Source organism: Montipora foliosa, chromosome 4, assembly GCF_036669935.1.
Source record: "Montipora foliosa isolate CH-2021 chromosome 4, ASM3666993v2, whole genome shotgun sequence".
Taxonomy (NCBI): Eukaryota; Metazoa; Cnidaria; class Anthozoa; order Scleractinia; family Acroporidae; genus Montipora; species Montipora foliosa.
Window position 1 is genome coordinate 20,051,496 of NC_090872.1, and position 22,096 is coordinate 20,073,591.

Genomic DNA, 22,096 nt, shown 5'->3' on the forward strand with positions numbered 1-22,096 from the left:
CTTTTATGAATGTTGGCTTCCAAAATCTTGAATTCAGGATTTTGGAAACTTAACCATAACTCTATGAAAATAGCTCTAAGAATAGCTGTCCCCCAAATGGTAGGTTTTATGAACGACACCTAAATTAAGCGCCGTTTCGATCAGTATCATCATGGAGTAACTACCACACCCTTGTCATATTAAAAAGGTTGAAATAATCACGACGCGATCAAAAGAACGCGAATTTATATTTTGAGATGACGTTGTCGTTGCCGTCGCCGTTGTCGTTCAATTAGAGAGCTTTAGATTCTAGGACGAGAACGAGATTTTCTCACAGAACAACAGTGAGCGCGCGCAAACCAGCGTCATTTTAGTGCGAGGTTTTGCAAAAATGTTGTCGTGTCAAAACAGTTCAACAACACGATAGCACTTTTGGCACGACTTTTTATGCTCTTAAACCAATGATATCATTGTCTTGTGGCAATATCGTCGACGTGGCCGCTGTAGATCTTGAGGTCCCTAATATTAAGCTGTAACTTCTCACAGAGAATTTTACTCAGGTGTGGTAAAAGAAACCAAAATACACCGGTATTACTTTAGCCAATCAATACGAACTCAAGAAATCTATGTACCAATCAGAGCTTAAGATAAAAACACCAGAAACTGGTGTCTAAGGGAGGCCAGAGACCCATAACTCGGATGGAAAATATTGCACACTCGTACACCACTAGTAAAGTACAAGATCTATTTTTGAAACTACATTTCGTCTTCTCCAGCACCATGTTCTGTAATTCTTTTATGAAATAGTTTTTGGCCTTGCAGAGTAAGACCAGAATTCTGGTTGCACTTGTACAAAAAAAGATCTCAAATACTGAGTAAATGCTTTTTTATACATTTTAAGAAAAGTACTTTGGTATTTTGTGCATCTATGACAGTGGTATGTTATCTCTGATTTTCACAAGACTTTACAGTGATCATGTTGATTTCCACTGTCTTGAAGTGGACTCTTCTTGCACATGATTTACAAGAAATTATGAAAAGGCCTTAGAATATCCACAAGACCCCAAATTTATCCATCGCTTTTACATGAAGTTGCCAGGGTTTTCGTATTACGTTTCCCGGGACAGCTAAAAATCGGCGTACAGTCCATTTTGATTTTCTACACGTTCCAGCACTCGGAAAAATCCTGTTGACTTATGGCTGTTTCTGCTTAGGTGGCCTCATGCACCATAAGCCTTTTTAAACAACATCATGCCAAGCCGGCTACTTCTTCTGTTTAGAACAGGACAGTCACACTCTTCTCGAATAGTGTGTAGGTTCTTTAATGTTCCACAAGGAACTTACGAACACAGAAGATATTTATGAGATGCGGCCGACAGTTTATAGGTCCTTATCCAAGAGACTTGAAAGTCTAACAATTTGCAGATGAAATTACAAAGGCAGAACTTTTTACTCAGTTATTTTAAGATCCTGGGTGTTTATCCGGCTGGGGTCCTCCTGTACGACAGCCCAATGCTCAACCAACTGAGCCACCGGTGCATCATGGTATCTTGGGCCAGGTAGCTCAAAGAAGAGGTACCAGGTGAGCCGGAGAAGGTGTGACAACAAATGAGAGGGGTCGGTTGAAGCATCTGTAACTATTCCCTTGCTGCATACTTAAGAAACTTTTTTGGGCATCAGAACAATGTTGATGATGCTGATGAAAGATGTGGGTGTTGATAATGACGAGGAGCTGAAGTATCATGAGCGGACATGAAGTGTGGCACCATCAAGCATTAGGCTGCAAGACTGTCTCACAGGACTGCCTTTGAGCATTGCCATTGATTTTGATTTACGGACAAAACCATTAAACCATCTGACAGAATTAAGAAAAAAGGTGTTGGATGCCATAATATCACAAAGTCAAGCCTCCAGTTGCTTCTTGTATTACTTTGATATTTCCTATTCAACAGTCAGTTACAATTTTAGGCTGTAATCCGATGCAACCTTTACAGATGACTGGTCCAAAATATTGTTCTTTCCTTTAATCATTTCCATGCTTTGAATACCAGTAATCTTGTTTTAGTCTAGGGCCACAGAATTGTCTGTGAAAGATTTGTTCCAGGAATGAACTTTGAGCTCAGCTGTTTGCTTTATTCCTTGTGATTAGAGTGGTCACTTCCCAATTACTTGCTGATTTCAACTGTTGCACTTTATCTCTTCTACAGTATGTTCGTAAAGGGTTTGGTAAATCCCACACTCAAACAAATAAAGTATCTGAGTTCTGACAATCCTGTCTTCCCCTTGGCACTGTAAAATGAGGATAAAAGTTAGGTTTCACAAATGTTAATTAAAATGAAGCAGGGAATTTCTACAACTTTATGGCAATCTTCCAACCATCTCACCTAGAGAGTCCATGTATGGTCTACTATATGTGCTTTCTGAAGCACTCTTATAAAGCGAGGCCATAGGTTTTGAAAATTAGACACCTACAATCCTCGGACACTTTTTAACAATGAGCTCAAAAATCGCTTCAATTAAAAGTTTATCTGATATTTTATAATTCTGTAAATACCCGCGTAAAATTTTCATTTTAAAACCCCTTTTCATAAGAAGCTAATTGTAGGTTCTCTTTTACACAAATGAAGGCACAGATGAAAATACAGAGAGAAATTTTTGTCTAGGTTTCACTCAGTAAGATTCAAATTTACTGTATCATGATGGTTATCATCTAAACTGTATTCTAGATAATTATTCAATACAGCACTCACGGCTATACCTATTTCCATATCACAATATGCCCTTTAATAGTTATCTGTGCTGATCACTAGTGCCCTTATCAAGTTAAAAACCTATTTAAGGCAGCTCAAACCAGTTTTAGCACTTTCAACAAACTGTACTATTTGGAAGGGTTGAACTTACCAAACGTTTTCACTTTGAAACACCAATAGATGCTTAACAAGATGGACTGAGTAATGCGACGTAATGTGTTACCATGGCAACAAAAGAGCCATCTAAAACAGCCTATATTTTGTCTTTAAATGCATATACCTCAAAAATGAACTCAGTGACCCCCATTTTTTATCGCTGGAGAGTGATTAGCATGTTAGGATAAAACTTTCTGCAAAGTTTAAAAAAATCTCAGGAGCAGATTCATAGCCACCTTCACAATTAAAAAAATTAAGGCGGCTCTGAATCCGCTGCGGAGAATTTTTTTTAACTTTGCTGAGAGTTTGGTCTTAGCCTGCTAATCACTTTTCTGGCAATAAAAAATGGGGGTCACCGAGTTCGTTATTGAGATTTTAGTGCTTAAACACAAAATATAGGGAGTTTTTATATGGTTCTTCTGTTGCAATGGTAATTTACTGCATAGCATTAATATGTGCATCCTGTTAAAGAATTATTGGTGTTTCATGTGGTACCATAACTTTGCCATTAAGTGGAATAGTGTTGTAGAGTTAATCTTTGTAATAACACATTCCCTCCAGATTGTTGAAACCAGTTTGAGCCACCTTAAGAACCTAAGTAGCCTAAAATCTCACTAAATACCATTTCTGTAAGAACGTATTTCGGGAAAGTTGGAAAAATCTAGGTTCTTATAGTACTCTGGGTTTTTATTGTAATTCCCCTCATTATAACCGCACCCTCCCTCCCGTAAGCAATGTTGAAACAAATTGCAGCATTTCTGAATGTTTCCCGGATTCCAACCAACACTGTATGACAGATGGTCTTAATTTTAAACAATTTTAACAAGTGTCCCAGGATTGTAGACAAGGTCATACTGAGGTTTGTTAACCAGCAGCAATTACTTTGAAGACACATTTGTCAACAAAATTGTGTTACTATACTGTGTGTCCATTTAAACTTGATGTGATATTGTGATAGGAGAGTGTGAGAATCAATGATATCTGAGCAAGGTTGACAAGATGATTAACATTTTTGATGTGATATTGTGATAGGAGAGTGTGAGAATCAATGATATCTGAGCAAGGTTGACAAGATGATTAACATCTTTGGTTAGCTATGTGTATGATTAAAAGACACAGAAGGTAGACGCATGTGTTTCCTTCAAAATAAAAACAAACCTGACTGGAAATATGTGGGGAAAACAGCTGTTCAACTTGAACCTTTCTCGCACCCTGTAAACTTCGTCTATCATCACCTGATGTCTTCCTTTGTGCAACTTGTCCATTTTTGTCAAAACTACCTAAAGGAATACAGCAATCACTGTGAAGAAAACAATATTGTACAAATTTTCTTTGCATTACCACAATCTCAAGGTGGAATCGTTCATATCTACAGTCACAAATGAAAGTTCCCTTTTCTTTTTGATTGCTTCATTTTCCACTCTCGCAGCCTTTCAGTGACTCTTGCTACTATTTCTATGTTATTTTTTTTTCCTGTTTTCTTATTTTTGGGTCTCTTCTATGAAGTCATAATCTACTGTAAGTATCCCACCACGAACAGTTTTGATATGCCTACTGCAGACTGCTTTTTACCTTAGTAAGCAGCTTGTAAAAAGTGTTGTTGTTGTTGTTGCTGACATTTTGACACTGGTGTGTCATAATTAATTCATATCACTAACTTAAAGCAGAAACCCATAAGGGTTGAAACGTGTAACGGCCCCTTGTGTGCTGGGAAACAAGCTTCGGAACATTCAATTTGCTAAGTACCATATTTGGAACAACAAAAGTGAGGGGTTTCCAAATATGGTGCTTAGCACTGAAACATTCAACCAATCAGTTCGCACTGAATATTCGGAAGCTGTGAACGCACGTTACACGTTTCAACCCTTATGGGTTTCTGCTTAAAGTTAATAAATCTAAATTGTATACTACAGAAATCTCAATGCTGTCCTTTGTTACAAATTATGGCTGTTTGGTTCCATTTGAGCAGAGTATGAAGGTAAGGGAGTGTCACAGAATTTTTTGATATGGAATCAGTGCGGTGGGGTGAGTTGTATATGTATGTACCTGAAAGGGTGCATCCAGTTCTCCCATCATTTCAAAAGCTATCATGTCATTTTTTGTCACTCCAACTTTCCCATCAATGAGAAGGCAAATGCTCCTTAATCTTAAAAAAAAAAGGAAAATCAATGTCATGGACCCTTTATGTGAAGCAGCTGAATGTTGCATTAACCCATTGACTCCTGGGAGTGAGATTTAACAGATTTGACTCTAATGCCAGACGATTCTACTCGTCATTTGGGGGCATCCTAGGGTACCCCCCTCCCCCCTCATTTTTGGACCAAAGCCACCAAAACACCATAAAACACCAAAACTGTAAAAGGGCAAAAACAAAATGTTTGAGAGCGGGCCCCCACCTTACCTCCAGGTCTGGATATGCCACTGCTTACCCCCCCCCCCCCCCCCTCCCTCCCCTCGACGAGTAAAATCATCTGGTATTAGTAAAATATATTCCGTCTCACTCCTAGGACTCAGTCAATGACCTAATTTTTACCGTTAATAACATTTTAAATTTAATTTAATAGTTTACTGTAGAATTTCATTACAATACAAAACACGTTCATTATGCACTGCTCACAGTTGGCAAAAGCTAGTTGAGGGGAGCAGTGGTTACACATGTACATAAGAGAGGGCAAGTAGAGAAAACTACAATATTTGGGTGTTTCCCGATGGCTGAATAATCATGGTTATTTCAGCCATCGGGAAACACCTTGAAACACAGCATGGCACCAACAGAACAAAGACTGACCACCTTTTCAAAGTTCTGAGGAAATGTAACAGCAAGTTTGACTGCTTAGTCTACGAGATGTTGTATATAAAGGACATCAAGCCTTCTCTTAACACACAAGCTGACTCCGTTTGTGCCAAACTGTTTACGTGGCACTTTTGTTCATTAATTTTTTCCTTTTCTTTTTTCCTTATTGTGTTTCTTACCTTGGGAATTATACCCATAGGACCTGCAAATATTTTACGTATTGTTTCGCATTTTATATATTTGTATTACACCTTATACTTTTTCACTTTGAAAATGGTGTAACATAGCGCTGAAATGTTGTTCGCTTTTTTGCATGTATTTTAAAAATCTTAGCGTTTATTCATTTTCTAAAAATTTTTAGACTTCAATTTTGATTTAATTAAAGATGTGGTAAATATTATTATTTAACTCCACACGAGTCTCTGCCCAAGGAGAAAACAAAATTAATTTAACTTACTCTTTCCCTGCCCTCTGTTTAAGGTACTTCTCAGCTACTTTGACAAAGTGGCGAGTTCCCTGTTCCTTTCCAACACCTTGTACATATCCATAACCAGGTAGATCCACAAGGTAAAACTTTGAACCAATATTGTAGAAATTCACAAGACGTGTATGACCCTTGAAAAGAATACAAAGCATAACATCGGTGTAGAGGCATATTACCATGCTTATTACAATCAAAGGCTCTTTTATTGACAGACTTAAAGCCTTTATTGACACATACAGCTGTAGACACCAAAAGATAATTTAAAGTAAATAAAGTTAAATAAATAGCAAGTTATCCTAATGAACGCATCTTACTAGGGGGAACAGAGAACACTGGTTTAAGTGCAAAGAGGATGTGGGACTCAAGGAACGGGTAACCCAAAACTCATTCATGGACACAAATAATTATATTGTAATCATGTAAGGAATGGTTCGTTGTACAAGTATTTGTGAGATAAGGGCTGAGAAGAGCATGACATATTTTTGCATTAAAAAAGGTATCCAACATTCTATTGAGCACATTTTGGTCAGGATTGCATATACTCAGTAATCATTTGATTAGTTTTACATGATTTCATTACACTTACTGGTGTTTTAGATGTTTTCACAAGTTTTGTCTGGTTCAGAAGAGCATTTATGAGAGATGACTTGCCAACACTTGTCCTACCAATAAAGGCAACCTGTACAAACAATGCATAATTTTGTTAAGTCTACTGTAAAATTGTCAAGAAGGGTACATTTTTTCAAAAAAATGGCCACATGGCTATGTATACCTGATATTTCAACAGAAATACACACAGCCTGCTCCCATCTGACTTTCTACCTCAGTGGGTAGAGCAACAGAGATTTAATCCTGAAGCTGGGGGTTCAATTCCCACCCTGGTCAGAGTTTTTCTCTGTCCTTAAGTGACATTTCCATTACTAGGACAAATGCTTAGAAAGATAAAATGGGAATTAAGGTAGCACTCCCATTGATTCCTCTGTTGTGTTACAATAATATTATCTGCCCATCCATAATATTGTAATTCAGAGTTGCCATTAAGTATTGTTGTGTTTTAGACACAGGATCCATCTCTTATCTGGAACACTGAACTGAGTATCAAAAACATTAGCTGACTTTCTGGTAAATGAGTGCTGATACATGTATATGTTTTGCCAGGTTTGAAGCTCAGTGTACAGTGTTACCTATATTGTTGCCCTTCTCCAATGTTTATTATGGTGAATCTTTGATACTCTTGTAATTCTCATGAAATGGAGGAAATAAAATGAATGAATGAAAACATTGACAAAATTACAACATAAGCTTGGGGTGCCTATGTAACCTATGCAAATGACATTGGTTGTCGCATTGGGGAGTTAACACTAGGTTCTCTTGTTCAGTGTTCCCCTAGGGATTCAAAACACCAGTGAGTTGATATATATGGGTTATTGACCAAGCGTGAGGTCAAGATGGCTGGATATTGGCCAAGTTCTTTTTTTGTGTTTTCATAAACACGCAAAAAAAGAACGAGGCCAATATCCAGACATCTTGACAGAACAAGTTTGGTCAATAAAGGATTTCTTATATGACTTAAAACATGATCCTCTGATCTTGCGCGACCAGGCGAGAAATCCCGAGCGGGCAGTATCGCTCCAACCTCGTTCCCAGGGTCTCTCTTCTGTGCCTCCATTGTCGTTGAGAAACGACAATGGAGGCAGAGAAGAGAGACCCTGGGAACGAGGTTGCTATCGCTCCAGCTTGCCCGCTCGGGTAGCCAATCACAGCGCGGGATTTGTTTCATCTTGCCCGCTCACGGAGCCAGTCATATAATAAAGTACACAAAAGTACACTAGTGTTACACTGTGTTTCAACCATTGTTTAACAATCCAGTTGAAATTGCTTATAACAATGTTTCGAGTACGTACGCAGCTCATTGCAACACAATTGAATTTAAAGTATATACACTACCTCGGGTAACTTAAGGTTAGGAGCTTCCTCGGTTTTGACTGCTGATCCCTGAAAGACAGCTTTGGGACCCAGTAATTGAAATTCTTTGTCAGCTCGGGCTAGAATTCCTGATGTGGGATTAAAAACAGATTGAGATTCTTTTGCTCGAGGTGAACCTTTGTGATAGAAAAATCTCCACAATAAAAGGAAAAGAGCTTTTTCACGGTGAAATTCAGGAAGGTGGAACATCTCGTACAAATGGCATGTTGATCGTTTCCAGTCTTTTCCAGCGTGTAACGTCCAAGGGTCCCAAGATGGCGGCTTACGAGTGATTTCTATGCGCCAGCGATAATGTATTTAGCGGTTTCTACATCCGGGATATTTGCGCCATGTGGAGGAAAATATGGCTGCCATGGTCGTCCTATCAAATGCCGTAAAAAACTGGGAAAAATCTGGCAAAGATGAAGTGTATGTTCGTTGAATTCTTTTGAGGAGTTTCTAAAAATCTCATCTTAACAGACCTCTCATTATTTGGCAGGTTTCGGTTGTGCAAGAACTGCGTTCGGAGCAAGGATGGAGAGCTGTCCGATTCCCACTTTCAGTGCGGAGAAAACGGTTTGTACTGTAGTTGCTGGTTATGTCAAACTGGTGCTGATGACTTCAATTGTGACTGGTTCTCTTTTAGATCTCAAACGTGTCATCTATGAAGTGTTTTGTCACGTCATTCAAGGCAACCTGAAGCATGACGATGTTGTGTCCCTGCTGTCTGATGTCGCGGTAAGGTCAAGGGCTGAAACTTAGTTATAAGTCTAGGAAATCCTATGGACGCGATTGCATTTCGTGGTTTATGGGCACGAGTGATGTTTTGAGAGTTCTCATGCATGAGCCGTAGGCGTGTGCAATTTCAGAACTTTCAAAACATCACGAGTGACCATAAATAACGAATGTATGAGCAAGTTCATACAGGTTTTTTATTCATTATATACTCAACAAAATCACTCCATCGCTTAGTTTCCATAGCAATTTCCGTATTGCACTCTTTAACCTATTTATGCATTCGTCATTGACCAATCAAAAACGTGATATTTTGTTGAATATATAATAAGTATGCATATAATAAATTATTATTATTATTAATATCCAGTATCGTACTGGGCCAACTGTTTTTTAATATCCCGTGAATGGCACACTAGACTGGAAACACTGATTACACGTAATTGACTGAAAAATAAACAAGTTGACCATTTTCTCCCTTCTTAAACATGGCAGGTGCCTTACATGAAGACATAATCTGTTATTATTGAATGTGATATTACTGAATGTAATATGGCGTTAGACAGAGTAAAAGTCTCACTCCCAGGAGTCGATGGGTTATTGAGTTAAAGGAGTAACCATTAAATTTTATTTCAGAAAAATTGAAGCACTCTAGGAGGAACTTGAACACCTTCAACCTAATCAGGTTGCAGAAGAAAAAAGGGGTAGTTTCTAAAGAAACTGTGGTGCTGCATCGGTGGGGAAGTAGTACACAAAAATTTGGTTTTATCAACAGAGTTGATAATGTAAATTGACCACCGCACAGGGATTCTGAAAGCTGACGTTTCGAGCGTTAGCCCTTTGTCAGAGTGAAGACGAAGGGCTAATGCTCGAAACGTCAGTTTTTAGAATCCCTGTACAGTGGCCAATTTACATCATCAACTCCGTTGATAAAACCAAATTTTTGTGCAGAAGAAAAAGTTGATCCTAACAGAGCATACCTAAGGTTTTTTTCATATCATTTTGTCTTTCAGGAAGTCCACCCAGGAAGCTCATCTCTGCTAGCTGACCTATTCTGTATCTTGGGTACACAAGCTCTATCCAATTATTGCTGTTACTTTAAAATAACTTTTGTTGTTCTCTCAGCTGCTGACTTCAGTGTTTACGTGATTGTATTTGCTGTGTTTCTGCCTCCACTCTATGTATCCTATGGTTCCTGGTGTGTATTCATAATCCTACAGATGTGGAAAGTCAATGTGCTGAGGACAAGCCAAGCAGAGAAAGATTCCTGTCTCTTGTTGCAGCATCAGTGGTATGTTACTGAATATATATATATTTTTGAGAGTAAATCCAAATATATAGATTTAGCCAAGCCTAAAAGCAGAGCTGCTGTGATATTCAACCAAATGTACAAGAAGCTAACCTAGCTTGAGCCTGTGATCCAATCAAAAACCGGTATCTGGTCAGCGGTCAACAGTTGACCTCGATGAGCTCTAAACTTGAGCTCGCGATATGGTCACATGATACTGGTCAGCAGATACCTTGTTTTGACAGGTGTCAATAATTGATCATAACATGGATGTCCAATATCAAGGATGTACACTGTAAATGGCTATTATGTTGGGTGTATTGATGATGTTGGTGATGATGATGATGCAATATGCAATTTTATAATAAATGTATTGTTTCCATCTGCATTTTCTTGTTTTATTTAATGTCTTAACACACACAAGCTTGGCTGGTAATGGTAGTCACTAATGTCTAATAGTTTGTTATAGTAGTGTAGTTTTAGTAGTGCTATCTGATCACTGAGTTTTCTTCCCATCTTAAACTAGCTGTCCTTAAGCAGGGGTTTCATTTAGGGCCGGGCACTGAGCAAACTGACTGGCTGTGCACATGACTTTGCTTGGTTGCATTCAACATCTCAACATCTCGACTGGTTTTTTTCAAATACAAAGACTAATTTTGAAAGTACAGTTTTGTCCTTTTATTGAACTGCTTTCTTTTGTCAAAATGTCACAATTTCATATGCTGCATTCAATTTCGTAAACCACATTAAACTCAGAATGAATCACTCCATAGTTACAGATTGCCAAAAGAATTGTACACCATAAGAGACCACCTGAAATGTCCCAATGTTGCATTTTTTGCTATGGCTGCCCAGAAAAGATCGCTGTCGATCGCTGATTATTTTTCCTTGTGAGTTGAATTGCCTCCAGCTGAGAAAAGGCCAAGATGTGAGTGCACTTTGTTGTGTCACGGTAATGAATGAATTTTCGTGTGGATATTGGTATCAAATCATCAATTGTCTACAAAAGGTTTGATTTTTCTGTGGTTGAGGAACATTCAGAATGCAGGAAAACACATCTCTGCAACTTAAGAATTTCAACATTTTGTGGGAAGGCCCAAAGGGCCTTCCGAATACTTTGCCTGGGTGTTAAACCCATATGCCCCCCCCTCCCCCCCCCGCTTCAAACCTTAACGGAACCTCTTCCTAAGGACTGTGACCAGGGGCTTATCTGTACAAGTCACCGTTTGTCACACCTACATTAATTCTAATCATTTTCCACCTACTTACGAAGCTTGGGACAGTTCTGGTGACATTTGCATGTGCCTGATTTTAGGGAGTAGTTCCGGAAGCTCTGCTTAAAGAACGCCTGGATGTAGAAACATTGGATACATTAGGACTCATTCCATCACAAAAAGCCTTCAATCAAAAATATGTCAGGACCAAGACCAAGCTATTGTGTGTATTCATGTTTTTACTTTGACATAAATATTTCTTAAATTAAAGTGCATCATAAATAAACTATAATATTTTATAGTAATACATGTAGAAGCGAGTACTGGAGTCAGTTCTTTTATTCACATACTTATTATTTATATTGTCCATGGAAGAAAGCTGCATTCACAGTCAGTTCTTTGCTACGTTGAAAGTAATACTGGGTTATTTGCAGTTATGAAAATCTCTTGTTTCATAGCTCTCTACAGCTGATTCTTGTAGAATCACTTACACAGGTAACATCCAATGGCTGAGTTGTTGGAAGCCCATATATAATTGCAACATAATTATGTTGCTGTGGTAGCTACATTTTGTACAGTTACCACGGTTGGTGTCAATTTGGTTTTCGATAGCCTTGGTATTAGTTGTCAAATAAAAATTGTATGGAAGCAGTGTTTACTCAAATCAAAATTTAAATAAACATATGAAATTTAGGTTCTTAAAAAAGTATGCATTTAATTTTGAGGGGAATAGCACTAATTTTTCAAATCAGGAAAAAAATTCCTGAGAAAGTGGATAAATTTTCAGCTGACTTTAGAGATCCCCAAGAGCATGAATTTTTGATTGAATTCCCTTTTAGTTATAAGCAGCAAAAGTTTAATTTAGTGCGAGAAGAGAGTGAGGGTTATGCCAAACTGGTAACTGAACTGGGTCAAGAGATTAGCAGACATGTTACAAGCTCAAGGGCACTGGAAAATATCAAGTCATTGATAGGTTAGAAAAATGTTCTTTTTATCCAATAAATAACAATAGTTCTTCTAACTTAAGTAATTAATAGACCTAATCGGCTAACTCAATGTTGTACCCAATTCAAACCCTTTGGTGGGAATAAAACATTTTGTTCCAGGTATTTCCATATCATTTAAATATGAATGCTACATTATCACGCAAATACAATACACAAAGAATCGTAATCCCTGGAGAGTTGAATTGGGTACAACATTGAGTTAGCCGATTAGGTCCATTAATTTATTTGTGGTTTTTTTTTTTTTTGGATATTGATTTCAAAAGAATCTGAATGGTTAAATAAAGCTATTTGTTTTCGGGATCTCTATTATTGACTATTGAGCAAATGCAGTTAAAATGTACTCACAGAAGTTAGCTTTGAGCCATAACCTTTCACCAGAAGCTCATGACCTTGAAACGTTTGACTCTTGTTCAGAGCTGGAGTTTTTTAGTTTAAAAATTTCCTTATTTGGATTCATTTTCCATTGCGTGCAGCTTCAATCTTATTTTTGCCCATATTTGGGCATAAAATTAGTGTGCTAAAATCCCCAGCTTTGTTCCAAGAAAAAGAGTTGCAAGTTACACGCTTCAACGTCATGCGCTTCTGCTTTCACTCAATGGAGTCTGGGTTATTACTTTTCTTCCTAGCAACAATTCTTGTAGCAAGTTTCAAGTGATTATTGTTTCTTTTTACGCAGGTCGGTTCAACTTGGACCCCAACAAGACTTTAGATGTTCTTCTTGACTCATTTGAATGTCGTATAGAATTAGAAGACTTCTTTCTTCCTCTGTTGAAGTCTTTCATGGAGAAATACGAATCGTCTGCTCTTTGCCACATTATGGGATTCAAATTTCAGTTTTATAAGGTATGGTATTATACTGTTTCCTTATTCATGCCCCTAGTTCGATTAGAGTTGGAGAGGGTAGAAGTTTTCAAGTTGCTCGGAGTGCATGCTCAGACAGACTTAAGGTGGAATACACACATAGATGAAATTGTAACTAAAGCAAGTAAGCGTCTCTACTTCCTGCGCGCGTGTCGCAAAGCCAACTTACCCACCGAAGTTGGACTGACTACGTATACATATAACAAAAATTCGTCCACTTCTTGAATACGCATCACCCATCTGGGGAGGCATCCCAAACTATCTGGCTGAGGATCTACAGCATATTCAAAATCGCTCTTTAGACATCTTAGGTCTAGCCAGAGAGACTGTGGAGCCCCTGGATGTAACAAGGGACAGTCACACAGCACACTCTTTTAAAGAAATCTTAGATTCAGAAGGTCTCCATCCTTGCTGTAAATTTCTAATTTCAAGACCCCAATCGTATTCCCTTAGGGCTCAACGGGTGCGAGTTCCCATTCCACGAACGAATAGGAACATGAACTCTTTCATACAGCGTGGGGCTAGATTGTTAGGAAACAAATCATAAAGCATAGTCTATATTTTATTTTTATTATTTTTATTCTATTTATTTAATTATAATTATTATTTTATCCTTATTAATGATTTTAATTGTAATATTGTACATTTTAAAATTATTGTAAATTTAATGTAATTCTGTTCAGCCAAAATCAAATAATAAAGCCTTATATAAATATTTCAAAAGATTTTGGGACGTGGGTTTTTAATGTTTTGGCATAGCAAGGCAGATATTGAAGATGAAAACAGCTCAGCAAATTCTTGGCTAATTTCTTTCCCAGATGCATTAAAAAAATTAACAATGGAAGTCCTTTCCAAAACATGTGCAGTTGTCGTAACTGTACATGTGCTGTTAAGGTACCATGGGAACTGTTGTAGTTACAAGTTTTCTGCACTTCTGATGCTGCGTGTACATGTACATTTTGTAAGTCTACGATTGGTGAAGTTCCTGGTTCAAAACTGTACTGTATTCTTGTTGCTGACCAAAAACAATTGCAGCATCTGGGGAGGATCTAGGGTGGAGTAGCATTTGGAATTGGACAATGGGAAGAAGGGTGTTCTCAGCCTCTAAATGTAGTTTTTATTCATATATTTACACTGCATCTCTTTCTTTTGTTTTACATGTATGTTGTTTGGTAATGTTAGCAGTTTGCATTTAAGCCAACCTTTGTATGTGTGTAGCTCCAGCAGAAGTGGCTGGTTTGGTGTGATGCCTTTAAAAAGTCTTAACCACCTAAGACAAAACATTTGCAAGGCCAAAAGGGACTTTGCCGAGTGCTGGAACATACAAATGTACATGTAGATATAGATGTTTGCATGCCGGATGGGACTGTGTTAAAATAGTATTTTGAACAAAATCAACAAGTTAAACTGTGTTGTCTTATTATTATCTTGCATCCATGCATATGGTGCTTATTGTAGGCCTGTATGGTTACTTGTACAGGTCCTGTAACTGTCTCAACTTCATTTGCCATTAGTTTATTTTTGATGGCTCTTCCCTTATAGGATCAGCCAGATTTGCCCACTCCTCACTCTCTTTTCCATCTTGCTGCCCTTCTCATAAAGCACAAACTGCTGCAATTGGATGATCTTTATTTGCATGTGAGTGTACTTATATGATAAATTATTATGGTATATTTCTGTCATAACTTAACCCATCAGTAGCCCATGCTTCAGAGACTGATTTGGTCCCATTTTACATTGTGAGTTACAGTATGATTATCAGGCAACTTGATATATTCACAAACTGTACATCAGACATCTACACATTTATCTGATGTGAGTAGAGATAGTGCCCCTCCTGAGAAGGGAAATGTCATGCTGTAGTCTGTCACATTTTCCATTTTGTCATTTCACAAATACACTGGAACGTGTGATGCGCGTGAGAGGCACTCACTGCACATGTACTTTAGTTAATTATGTCTATTAAATTTGTGGAATTTTGTTTTTTTTGACATTTTATTGCCTGTATGACTTTGTTGTTTTTTTTACTCAGACTAGCTTGTTTGCAATGAGAAAAATAAATAATGATATTGTGATTTTTGTTTTGAAGCTGAGCCCTTCAGATACTGACATTGTTGCTAGCAATGAAACGAGAATTGAAGATGCAAAGCAAGAAGCAAGAAAAATGAATGTTGCTGTGCTAGCTGTAAGTACATGTATGTTTTTATCATATGACAGGTTTGGTTTCCAAAGAAATTGTTGCTGTGTCAGTGGAGTGTGTGAGTGTGTTACGCTCCAGGACTTGGCTAAGTAGCCTGATTTCTGGCTGTTTTACACGATTGTGGTCTCATTCACACAAAAGCCCTTCAAGCTAATCCTGCCAAGCCGACCACATGCTGGGAACGTCAGACCACAACACCGGGAACTCTTTCCCCAACTCTTTTTGAATAGAGTTTGGAATCTTTAACGTCCCACAGAATTAATTAACAAGGGCTGTGAGATGGGACCTATGGCTTATCCTCCTTATACGGGGAGACTAGAAAGTCTAACCATTAATTTTGCAGTTGTAGTTACGATGGCAGCACTTTCTCCTCAGTTATTTTAAAGACCCTGAGTGTTGGTCCTGCCGGGGATTTGAACTTGTGACCTCCCGCGCGGAAGTCCAGTGTGCTCTCGATTGAGCCAACCAGTCCGCTTTTAAGTGAAGAATTTTTGTTATCAAAGAATCCTTACATAATACAGTATGTTGTGGCCCATCTCTTTCTTGGTTCAAAATTGAGTTTTCTTCATCTGATATTCATTATAATGATCTGAAACAAAGGAAACATAAAAATTGAACAAGTCGGAAAAAGTACAAAATTGAACCATAACATAATTATCCATGAAACACATCAACATCAATGTTGACTACATTATCTAAAATGCATTATAATTATTGCAATAATTTATTGTTGCTTTTTATGATCCAGGAAATAGCTGCTACAAGCAATGATGAAAACAGCAAGGACAATAATAAAGAAAATGATAAGCCAACCATTGTATGTATTCTGTCAAGTAAAATGTTTGGGCAAAGAGTTGCTTTCTCTTGCTATTTGCCATCATCTTAAAATTTGATGAAATTTAAAGTAAAGTCAAAGTCACTTTAGTTTTCACTGGGACTGTAGTTTCATTGGAAGCCAACCATCCACCCTTTACCCCCACCTTCTGTCCGTGCTCCATTTTATGGGTATTTAAACCTATAGCTACATGGATCAGGGGGAAGTTGGAACAGACATTGAGATCACTGAGGATCGAACTGGGGACCTCTTACTCAGAGATCTGGGTACTAACCAAGTGAGCTATGCCTTCTCCTGCCTGTGAACTCAAACTAAAATCATTTCAAAGGTGTTGGCTCTGTCCAAAATTCTTAAACAGCAATTTCAGGGTAAATCAAATTGGATGAAAATGTAGAATGGAATGTTTGAACAGTTATTGGCTTTCTTTTTACGTTATTATTTTTGATTGCACAATGCTTGATCCTTTTTTTGTATCCTTTCTTTTGTTTAAAAAAAAAAACAGTATTGCATGTATCTGAAAGAGGAAACCACGATAGTTAAATATAGGACAATAAATTATAGAGGACAGAGATAAGTTGTTTAAAGTGTGGATAGAACTATTCAGTGTACAAGTCTCTGTCAAAGGGATAACTCAAAAATATTCTTATTATTTGTTTTGGTTGTGCTTATCTCTTCTTCTTCTCTATCTTGTTACTAACCATGTAGTATAAAATGTTCCTCATGTTTTAAATGTTGGTCAAGGTTTTTCGCATTTTCTTGAATCTTCCTACCTAAGTGAAGCGTAGCTTGGTTAAGAAAAGAACAAATTCAAGCAGACTAGTCAATAAGTATATTCATTCTTGAGATTCCTGGCGAAGCATAGTTAAGTCATTCTTGGATGCATCTGCATGATAGAGATAGCCAATAAGTCTTTCAAATTTATCGTTCGGATTTGTTTTGCTTTTACAACGAAATACAGAATCATGAGGTCTAAGTGTTCGGGAATAGGAGTGTCTGGAAAATAGGGCAATATACTGTGACAAATGTGTTAAATATAATTCCTGGTTATGTGAGTAAATCCTAAAACCTTTGCACAAACTGAAACTTTTGAATCATCAGTGACTTATCCACCGAATAAAGTTTTCAAGTCATTTAACACAGCACAAATTATGACCAGCTCCCAACATCAGTGGCTTCGTAGCTCAATTGGTTAGAGTGTTGCACCGGCATCGCAAGGTCATGAGTTCAAACGCCGTTGAAGTCCTGCATTTTCAGGCTTCTCTGCGCAATTGCTAAAATTGCGTTCATAACTAACTGTGAAGGTCATACATCTAGCTTCACTTGATTTCATATCTGCAGTTCAATAGTGATTCATGTCATATAATAATTTTGTTCATTACTAGGAAGTGTCAGAATGTTCATTGTTGGGTTATGAATCCTAACGTTTTATGTGACACTCGTTAATCTTCAAACCAGTTTGGCATCTGATCACGTCTGAAAGTAAATTTGTAAATTTGTGTTTTATGGAATGGATCACTGGATGGCAGTTCTTGCAATTATTGCTAGAAAGAATGTGATATTAATTTCTCAAATGATTGTCCAAACATTACAGTAACATTGTACACTGTTCATGAATTTGTTTTCAGGTTCCAGATAATCAGAAATTTGGCATTTGTGAAGCATTGTTAGTGGTTGGGGCATGGGATCATGCACAGACAATACTAGAAAGACTGCCACAATTTGCTGCTGTGTCACATCCTGCAATTGCTAGTGGTTTATGTAAACTTATTCATACAACAGTTGAACCGTTGTATCGGAGGTGGGTTTGTAGATGTATCTATCTCACCGGTAATTGTAATTACCGTAAGATAAACAAACCCATAAGTCCATAGACTGGAGATGAAAACAACAACAATAATGATAATAATAATAATAATAATATTATTATTATTATTATCATCATTATAATAAATTATAATCATTATAATTAAAATAATGGTAAAATTTAACGCTATCCTTGGTAATTGAATAATTATAGAGATTCAACTGGCAGTCCATTGGCGTGAGTCTCTTATGCTTTGTTCCGTTTATTATAGGCATCCATTTGTCAGAAATCTCTTTTCCGCTGTCTGTGGATGTTCTTAGACCCTGTGGCAGACCAAAATTTGCCTTGTGGCTGTGCTATTTTAGTGAAACTTCAAAACACTAAAAGACATCTTTGCATCAATGAAGACCAAAAAATAATGCTGTAGTTTTGTTACCAATAACCACTGAAGTCCACTGAAGTGCTGTTCTTTGTTGTTTGTGGCCAATGACGAAAAGGATGGAAATGGATTGAGACTTGAAAAAACTGGCCAGTTTTTTCAAATTTGGAGACGATGTCTTCAGAAAGTCACCAAAAATTAAACATGAATAGCTCTAAGTTGTGCTATAAGTTCATTTCATATCTTCTCAGTGAGTTGTCAGGAATGTTGTACATCTGTGCTTAAGTACTAATTCAGAGTTTTACCCAGTTTTGACCTAAAAACAGCAAATTTAGCGGGACAGTACCCCTTCAAGTGTGTCTTTTTTTCAGGCATTCTTCCAAGGCAGCTCGTGGACGTCCCTATGTCCCAGTGGCAGGAGGGCCACCTCAGTGCAAAGCGTTTACAGATTTGCCGCATAGTGTTTTTCCCATGTTACTGCACCTTGGTCCACACCTTTCAACAGATCCAATTCTCATGGCTAAAATCCTGAGAATTGGTAAAGGCTTCATGAAAGATGTAAGCAGAATGTAGAAATCTTTGGTTGTTTATAGATGTAGTAATCGTCATTCGTGTTCTGTGGCCTTGTAAGGCTTTAGTGCTTTGTTGATTCCTTTAAATATTAATACAAATCATTGAAAACCATGATAACAACTATACCTAATGAGGAATCAGCTAAAAACAAACTGAGTTTACAACCTTACCCTGTGCAGTTTTTTTTTCAAAGCTACAGTGTATTGCTGATGAACATATTTCTGTACACTTATTTTCTTAGCATCCAAATGTTTTTGAGGATAAAGAGCAGAGTTCTCCGCAGGTTTGAAGCTTTAAATCCTTTTTACCCTGGATCAAAAAACATGTTTGTTGTTCTTTTCTATGGTAGTGCCATTTCCAAAATACTTTATGCTCCATTTTGATAGCATAAACAACTGCTGTGTTGGTGTCATTCCAAAGTACACAATAGATTATAACATACATGTACTTAAAGGGAGTTGAGAGTCAAATTTCAGCACCTTAAAACTTGTCATAAATTTATGTTAACTTGTTGCGATGTTCCCTCTAAAAGGCTGCATGAGTTGCGAATAAGAAATGTGCAGCTGTTTGCTCCATGGCTGAGCTAATGAAAAGCATGTGTCTATCACCGAGATGACATCACAAAGACATTTGTGATGTCATCTCAGGGATAGGCTCAGGCTCTCCACTTATGTCCAGATATACTCTGAATTAGATGCACACCCAAGTTTGATATCCCACATGAAGTGTCCCTTTAAGTCTAAGCATTTCCTACCCATTTTTAACAATAATGTTAGGGTTGTTAGCGTTGTTTTTAGGCCAGGGTAAATGCACCAGCTTATCCTTATTGAGGAGAAGTAGCATATTGGGGAACACTTCATGGCGCTTATTGAAATCCATGTACTGTTAGTACTTTTTCAGATACAAGGCGCACTGGGTTAGAAGATGCACTTCTAACCTTCAAACTTTATGGCATTTATGTCACAAGCTGAAAATCTCATCAAAACACTTGGTTATAAGATGCATTTCAAATTGAGGAATTTGGTTCAACTCATTCCTAGTTATGCTGTCTGAAATGAAGGTTGCCGTGTAAGTCAAGAAAAGTGGCAGAAGAAAATTCAACTAGAATTTAGAGAAAAGCCTTTAAATCCTGCTGTTATCATGAACGTCGATTTGAGGCCACCATTTTGGAATCACAGGAAGGGGAAGACTGGGACGAGTTTAACATACAAGATGGAAGACTCATCCCTGCCCAATTTTTGTTGCAAGAAGATACTCGGCTATAAGACGGACCTTGAGTTTAGATCACATTATTATCAATATACGCGGCCAAATAGAAAATCGGCCTCTTCAAAACACACGCTCAGTGGGCCGCAAAAGACTGACAGCGGGCTGCTAATGCATTATCAGTCCTACAGCTGATTGGTTCTTGCTTCATCATCCGATGGATTTTAACCAATTAGAGTAAGCCTAGTGTTGACGCGGGAAAACCATTCATTTGCGAAACTCCGGTTTTGAACTGCAGTTTTTTCAGTAATGAAAAACTGAAGTAATGGCTTGTATTATTAAAACTCACATTCTTGATATCATTTGGCCTTGTTTATTGATAATAATGATAATGACATGACTTTTTGAGGGAATATTGTTTATTTGCGCCCTTATTAAAATTTTGGAGCCAACAAGCAATTTCTTTGAGAAAAAAGTGCTGTGCCTTATAACCGAAAAAAATTAATTGCTTGCTTTTCTGGACATGTCTGAACCTCTCACAAGCTTGGCCTTGGGGCTAAATTTGACATTTCAATGTGAAAACTGCGGAATATTATTAATTTTTTTGGAATTTGAATAGATTTATCTCCGCAAAGAAAAATGAACCACCCTGAAACTGACTTGTCTCATCTATGGTGGTCCAGAGTTTATCTCCTTTTTGCCAACTACAGTTACTGTAATTGCTGTCTTCTGCGAGTTGTTTCTCTTAATACAGCTCTGTTCATTGGTTTGTTTGCGTATTAATAGCCTTGCAGCCTCGAAATTTAATGTCAACCATGCCTTAACTTGCATGGTGTTCATCTCGATCATTTTTCTTTCCCTCCTGTGGATTTATGAAGAGCCTCATTTCACATTGAGTCATTGGGATGGTACTGTATTCATAGGATTGTTGTGGTTTGTTTTAAGATTGAGAAAGTCTGGTGTGGATTGTTAACCCTGCTAGATGAAGTTCTGCTGCCTTCAATTTCATTACTGGAATGTAACTCCAGTTTAGCAGAAGAACTTTGGACCATGATGTGTCGCTTTCCTTATGAACTCAGGTCTGTGATCTACTTAATGTACATGTACGTTTACAGTTGTTACATAACTGTATTAAAGCATTATTGCACTCTGTTGAATTTTGATTTATTTTGGGTAATTGTTGGGAAGTGCAGTCATATTTGCTGGATGGCCAACCGGTGTTCTTCTCCTTGAGGAGATAAGGTTGTTTGTTTGCCATCCAGGGTTATCACTTCCAAAAGTAATTGAAGTGGATCTCTGATGCTGTGGCTAAAGAATTTGCCACTGTATTCGTTCAACCACAAACAGTTCATCTTTCCATGTGACCTGGTTTTTTATTGATTTCCCACCAGGGGCTTTGTTTTTGGAGTAGAAATAAATAAACAGGTAACTAAATAAATAATTTATATACATACCTTGGTAAATAGATTAATTAGTAGTAACAAAATCTAATGGTAAAATGTAATTTAATTATTTGTAAATTGGCAACAGAGAGTTCTAAGGGCATTAATACGTGTAGTTCAAGGACCTCCTCCAAGTAGCTTGATTTGCATGGCTGTATCCTGTATCCCTTTGTTAATCCATGTCCACTGCTAAAGAATAAATGCTATACGGAGTAATTGTATTGTGACTAAACTTGATAGACAACAAATGCAAGGAAACGATGTTATGTGCTTGTAATATTTCGATATAAATCTATATCATCTTCGGACTAAGGCGGGATACAAGTAGCAGAATTTAAATACTGCGAGATTGTGCAACAGTATAATCACGTGAAAGTGAAAAACAAAGAAACGAAACTGTCAGGAGAATAGGTGGAGTTCTCTA

The 22,096-nt window shown here is 37.5% G+C and overlaps 2 protein-coding genes across 2 annotated transcripts in view; one reads left to right on the forward strand and one right to left on the reverse strand.

The window, feature by feature from the left end:
* Window positions 1–709: 709 nt before the first annotated feature.
* On the reverse strand, window positions 710–8,388 carry LOC138000223 (probable GTP-binding protein EngB). The gene is made up of 6 exons (XM_068846476.1): window positions 8,111–8,388; window positions 6,750–6,842; window positions 6,137–6,294; window positions 4,932–5,031; window positions 4,044–4,165; window positions 710–2,268 (listed from the first exon to the last, which is right to left on the reverse strand). Exons 1-6 carry the CDS (start codon window positions 8,336–8,338, stop codon window positions 2,181–2,183), a joined length of 789 nt encoding a protein of 262 aa, XP_068702577.1. The 5' UTR covers window positions 8,339–8,388; the 3' UTR covers window positions 710–2,180.
* Window positions 8,389–8,458: 70 nt separating this feature from the next.
* Window positions 8,459–22,096, forward strand: part of LOC138000221 (THO complex subunit 2-like) — a 39,420-nt gene continuing 25,782 nt past the window's right edge. Inside the window, exons 1-15 of the mRNA XM_068846474.1 lie at window positions 8,459–8,557; window positions 8,628–8,704; window positions 8,775–8,866; window positions 9,877–9,928; window positions 10,084–10,154; window positions 11,467–11,588; window positions 12,205–12,338; window positions 13,049–13,215; window positions 14,776–14,871; window positions 15,323–15,418; window positions 16,182–16,250; window positions 17,894–18,066; window positions 18,823–19,009; window positions 19,266–19,307; window positions 21,176–21,309. Of these exons, the coding sequence (XP_068702575.1) occupies window positions 8,493–8,557; window positions 8,628–8,704; window positions 8,775–8,866; window positions 9,877–9,928; window positions 10,084–10,154; window positions 11,467–11,588; window positions 12,205–12,338; window positions 13,049–13,215; window positions 14,776–14,871; window positions 15,323–15,418; window positions 16,182–16,250; window positions 17,894–18,066; window positions 18,823–19,009; window positions 19,266–19,307; window positions 21,176–21,309 (1,577 nt within the window). The 5' untranslated portion in view covers window positions 8,459–8,492. The remainder of the gene's footprint in view (window positions 8,558–8,627; window positions 8,705–8,774; window positions 8,867–9,876; window positions 9,929–10,083; window positions 10,155–11,466; window positions 11,589–12,204; window positions 12,339–13,048; window positions 13,216–14,775; window positions 14,872–15,322; window positions 15,419–16,181; window positions 16,251–17,893; window positions 18,067–18,822; window positions 19,010–19,265; window positions 19,308–21,175; window positions 21,310–22,096) is intronic.

What these genes read in the sequence shown, in the direction of transcription:
- LOC138000223 (XM_068846476.1), bottom strand. Translation starts at nt 8,338, where the DNA reads ATGTTCCACCTTCCTGAATTTCACCGTGAAAAAGCTCTTTTCCTTTTA. An exon ending in AAACAGAGGGCAGGGAAAGA is followed by an intron (nt 5,032 to 6,136) that starts GTAAGTTAAATT and finishes TTTTTTTTTAAG; the next exon opens with ATTAAGGAGCATTTGCCTTC. An exon ending in CCCCACATATTTCCAGTCAG is followed by an intron (nt 2,269 to 4,043) that starts GTTTGTTTTTAT and finishes CTCATTTTACAG; the next exon opens with TGCCAAGGGGAAGACAGGAT.